Source organism: Vulpes lagopus, chromosome X (assembly GCF_018345385.1).
Source record: "Vulpes lagopus strain Blue_001 chromosome X, ASM1834538v1, whole genome shotgun sequence".
NCBI lineage: Eukaryota > Metazoa > Chordata > Mammalia > Carnivora > Canidae > Vulpes > Vulpes lagopus.
In genome coordinates this window covers 102556606-102562363 of record NC_054848.1, presented here as the reverse complement: position 1 = coordinate 102562363, position 5758 = coordinate 102556606, and the positions used below count along the sequence as shown (strand labels likewise).

The 5758-nt window shown below is 37.7% G+C and overlaps 1 protein-coding gene across 1 annotated transcript; it reads right to left on the bottom strand.

Moving 5' to 3' along the window:
- Window positions 1–3020: 3020 nt before the first annotated feature.
- Window positions 3021–3945, bottom strand: LOC121482793 (olfactory receptor 13H1). Its single transcript, XM_041740662.1, is given in 4 exon segments — window positions 3021–3748; window positions 3751–3814; window positions 3816–3923; window positions 3925–3945. Coding segments are annotated over 4 exon segments (921 nt in total).
- Window positions 3946–5758: the final 1813 nt, after the last annotated feature.

Genomic DNA, 5758 nt, shown 5'->3' with positions numbered 1-5758 from the left:
TACAGTTGACATGTAATGTTACATTAATTTCAGATGTACAACATAGTGATTCATCATCACTATAATGCTATACTTACTACAAGTGTAGCTACCATCTGTCACCATGCATCACTATTATATCACCATATTCCCTATGCTGTGCCTTTTATTCCTGTGACTTATTCATTCCATAACTGGAAGCCTGTATCTCCTACTCCCCTTCATGCATTTTGAGCATTGTCTCATCCCCCTTCCCTTTGGAAATCATCACTTTTTAAAATTAATTAATTAATTAACTAATTAATTAATTGTTCTTTATAGGCCTGATTCTGCTTTTTGTTGTAATAAAGTGAATACTCTTAACATATCTCCTAGTTTCTGAATTTCTCCCTGAAAGCCTTATTTTCTGTCTAAAATTTTGTTGATTTCACCAATTTACCTATTTCATAATATTAATTCAAAATGTTTATTTCAATAGTGAGAAACATTTTTGCGTAAAGTATGAAACTTGCCCTAGTATGCAGCACAGTATCTGGCTGAAACTAGAAAGTTACTATTTGTTGAATGAATAAATTAAAGATTGAGATCACTTGGCTTTTTCCTAAATATATTTTCTTGGTATTAAAACATGATTTCAGTGGCTAAGAATATGGTAAACTTTTAAAAATGTGTAACAGATATAATTTGAATAAATGTTACATTTATTTGAAAATTAAGCTATTTTGATAAGTGCTTTATTTATTCTATTTTCCTCTTCATTTAGTGAGTACACATGTTAGGTCCTGTGTATGTGTGGTACTCTCTTTGTAGCACCACACAGAGTTACATCAACTTCCAGCAGTCAGGATCTGAGGGGTGCATTGAACATCTTTTTGCTCAGTGGTGCCTTGCCTCACATCTAGGTGTACTATGCATTGTATTTTTCTCCTACTGATTTGTCTCTTGTTCTCTATCAGGTCAACTGGGAGATGACTTCTTCAGGTTTGGTGGAATGGCCTAAAATAAAGTGAGACTAGGAAACAGGGTATTTGGGTCTCAGGCCCAAATATGTTTCCAGAAAGTTACATGATCCTGGGAAATTTATATACTATTTACTGAGCCTCTGAAGTCATCTAAAACTGAGAGGTCAGTAGTAGATCATTGTTTGCTAAAACTTTTTCCTTTATTTTTAGAATTCCATTTTCAAATGAAATTGTACACAGAAAACTTCACTTCCATTGATGGGTTCCAGGCACACAACTGAACCCATAGTACTGTGAGAACTAAAGTTTAAAGCCACTGCATTACATCTGATAATGAGGAATGGATTTTTTTAAACATGGTAAATTAGTGCAATGAGATATTATTCAGCAATAAAAAGGAACAAGCTACTGATACAAGCAGCAATGTGGATGATTTCAAAAGCATGCTCAGTAAGAAAAGGCATACACAAAAGAATATGTACATATATGATTCCAGTAACAGTCAATTCTAGAAAATCAAAACTAACATATAGTGAAAGAAATCAGATCGGTGGTTGCCAAGGTTTGGGGTAGGGGGAAGGGTAGTCCACAAAAGGGGACAAGGAAACTTTTAGAGAGAATCTAATTGTGCTGATTCAGTGGACACTGACATTTTCAAAATTCATAAAATTGCACACTGTAATTGGATAAAGTCTATTCTACATAAACTATAACACCATAAAATGGATTACAACCACTGCGTTAACTAATCTCTAAGGTCTCTAGTATGAGTACAGTGAATAGGATCTGAAATTAGCCAGACCTATATTTAAATATTGACTCTGCTCTTTGCTAGCTTTGTGGCCATGGGCAAATCACTTAACCTCTAAAAGTCTCGGTTTCCTCATCTCTAATATGGGTTGATAATAGCACTATTTCATTGAATTGTTATGATAATTATATGTGACAATGGATGTAGAGAATTTATTTTTTATGTATTAATTTTTAAAGATTTTATTTATTTATTCATGAAAGACAGAAAGAGAGAGAGAGAGAGAGAGAGAGGCAGAGACACAGGCAGAGGGAGAAGAAGCAGGCTCCATGCAGGGAGCCTGATGTGGGACTCGATTCTGGGACTCCAGGATCACACCCTGGGCTGAAGGCAGGCACTAAACCACTGAGCCACCCAGGGATTCCCCGGATGTAGAGAATTGATTTCAATGTGTTGTATATAGTAAGTGCCCAATAAACGTTAGTTGCATTTATAATTCTATAATTCCAAATTATTTTCTAGATAATATTGACAAAGTTCAGAGGTGGTAGATCTGTGATCTAAGTTCTAATTTTGATTGCACTACCAATTACGTGTGGCTTTATACGAGTCTCAACCCCTTCTCTGGGTCTCTGTCTTCTCATCATTAACATAGGGTGATTATGGTGACTTTCTCACCAATTTCATAGAATTACATTGGGAATATAATTTAAAATAATAGATTTGAATGAAGTTTAGAAAAAGCAAGAAAAGGGGAAAAAACACTCCACACAAATGTAGGAAATAACTATGATATAGTTTTCACATGATTATGAGGTTAAATAGAGCAAATAAATTATGCTTTTACAATAAGGCTTGCCTACAGTAAAGTTGTTAAGTTATATATATATACTGGAGTTATAAGTTTCCGATGTTTGTCTTCTGGTCTTTTATTACATCAATTCTTTGTCCTATTTTTTCAATTCAGTTATATCTTGCCTTCTGCTAACTGTCATAGGAGATTCTCTTGCTGCCCTAGGTCTTTTCTGTTAGTGAGGAAATGATTCTGATAAGCTGATCTACCTAAAGTTAAGTGACCTAATGGGTGACAACTAATGTGTTATATGTAAGGACAGAGTAAATATGCCTCTAGTGGAAATTCAAATCTTAGTAGGGGTAATATTTTGGGGTAGGAGGACTTCCTGAAGCTTCTCAAATGATAACCATCTGTTCTACCAAGGGTAAAATCAGACTCTAAACAATTTTCACCATCAGTGAGGATGTAGCTGATCCTCACTGATGTAACTTATTTCAGAATGTAAACTTATTTCAGAAGTTTAGAAGAAGGCTCATGTCCTTTTTGCCATTACTTTCCTCATTGCCCCTCTAACATCCTTGTTCCTCAGGCTATATATTAAGGGGTTCAACATGGGTGTCAAAACCCCATAAAACACTGAAATAAACTTGTTCTGCTCAGTAGATGACTTGGACTGAGGTTTCATATACATGGAAATGGTTGCCCCTTAGAAGACTGTCACCACAGTCAAATGAGAGCCACAGGTGGAAAAGGCCTTGAGCCTACCCTGGGCTGAGAGAATCCTTAAGAAAGTAGTGGCAATTTGGGCATAGGAGAGATGAACAAATCCAAAGGGTAGGAGCAGAGTGAAGATACCTGTGGTGGAGATCATAAGCTCATTGAGACTAGTATCAGAACAGGCCAGCTTAAGGAGGGAAAGAATTTCACAGACAAAATGGTTGATGATATTAGCTCCATAGAAGTGAAGCTGCAGGGATAAGACGAACATGGCAGTGAGCACAAGAGATTCCCCCCACAAAGTAGTAGCCAGCCAGACACACACTGGGGCATTCATGATCACAGAATAGCGCAGGGGATTGCTGATAGCAGCCATATGGTCATAGGCCATGACAGCCAGTAGGAGGCACTCTGCTGTGGCCAAGACCAAGGAGACCCTGCTTTGTGTCAAACATCATGGGTAAGAGAGTTAGGGATGGGTAGAGAAACAATGCACTAAGGCCTGGGGCATGGAAGCACTTCCATAGCAAAGATCTAAGAAAGATTAGTAAGGAAGAAGTACATTGGAGTGTGGAGGTGGGGGTCAAAGTAGATAAGAAAGATGATTAAGTCCATTCCCCAGCAATGTGCTCAGGTAAGTTATCAGCACCAATGTGAAAAATGTGACTCTTCACTCAGGATAGTTAGAGATTCCAATAAACAGAAACTCAAACACTGTTTGTAGCATTATCTATGGCCATTCTTCCTATTTGCCACTATTCACTGGATGGGTGCCAATTCAGTTGCTTAAGTTTATCTGTAAGAATGAGAATAAAGAGGGAGGATTGGTGTGAGAAAGGTGGAAATAGTGTACAAAGTCATTCTCCTTTTTATTTTGTTTCTAAATTTTATATATTTTTTAAAGATTTTATTTATTCATGAAAGACATAGAGGCAGAGACGTAGGCAGAGGGAGAAGCAGGCTCCCTGCGGAAAGCCTGATGCGGGACTCAATCCCAGGACCCTGGGATCACAACCTGAGCCAAAGGCAGACACTCAACTACTGAGTCACCCAGGCATCCCTCTCTGTCTTTTTTTTAGAGATAGGGAATACAAATGGGATATCTATAATGAGAACAGAGGCAAAGCTAGAAATTTCCTCCTTCCCTTGAAAAAAAAGCAAATACCCTGTCCTTTCAAAAATGGTTATATAAAAAGCTCTCCATCCCTCTTCCACCAGATAATCTTCTTGGGTTATTTTTTTTTTTTCAAGTAAGAAGAGAGGGAAGGGAGGCTATTTTCCTGCTTCTTTTACTTATTTACCATTTTCCAAAACTGAAGTTCCGTCAGCTTAAAGTTACTAATCTCCACCAAGAGGGTACCTTCTGACACCATTAGCTAAGATATTGCTTATTCTTGTGTCTGTTCATCACTCCTAACTTGTTCACGCCTCCATTTTCCCATTGCACTAGTATCTACCATGGTGCTTGGCATAGAGTGCTCCATTTTCCCATTGCACTAGTATCTACCATGGTGCTTGGCATAGAGTGCTGCTTGGCATAGATTTACATTGCCAGCTTCTCCTAAGTTTTTTTGTGCTGTTGTTGCTGAGCACCAGTTAATAGTGTGAAAATCTAATGTGATGTTTCTAAAAATGTGGGTGGTAAGGAGAGGGCTTGAATGGCCAGCCTATTTGAAAGTGTTTTCTCTTTCCACCCTCTTTCCCTTCGGTTTATATTTTTCTTGTAGCACATTCCAATATCTGAAATTATATTAATAATTTTATTACTTGTTTATTATTTGTCTCCCACTTAACTGTAAATTTATTGAGGACAGGGATCTCATTTGCTTTTGTTTACTGGTATACCTAGTATGGTGCCTGAGGCATTGTAGGTACCTGATAAATATTGAACGAATAAATAAATATATGCAATCCCAGGCAGTAACAGATATTATCCAGAATATAACTACTCCTCTTGCCACCTGCACTGCCGTTCTTTATTGCAAATTATCACCTTTACTCACCTGAATTTTGTCAGTAACTTCCTTATTGGTTTCCCTGTTTCTGGCCTTGCCCCCATTCAGTTCAAATGATTCAGTTAAACTGTAAGTCAGATCAGGTCACTTTTCTATTAAAAAATTTCAGCAAACTCTCATTTTAACCTAATTGAACACCAGTCTCCTTGTTGTGACCTATCAGACCCTACATGGTTTGCCTCCCAATTACCTCTCTGACTCAAGATCCTATTACTCTTTTCCTAGTTCACTTTGCTCTAGTCACACTGGCCTCCTCATTGTTCCTTAAACACTCACAGCAAATCCCTTTCTTAGAGCCTTTGCTCTCTTTGATCTTGTTGCTGCGTATATATGAAGCCCAGATCTTTGCATGGCTTATCATCTTTCTTACATCAGGTCTTTACTCACAAGGAAGCTTTAGCAAAGAAGATTCCATAGCTTCCCCACTTCCCTGTCTTGGCCTCCAAGAACCTATCCCTGTGTCTTTTTCTCTACTTTGTTCAGCCTTTCAGACAGGCCAAGTACACAAGAACAGTAAATCTATGAATGTAAACGTGTA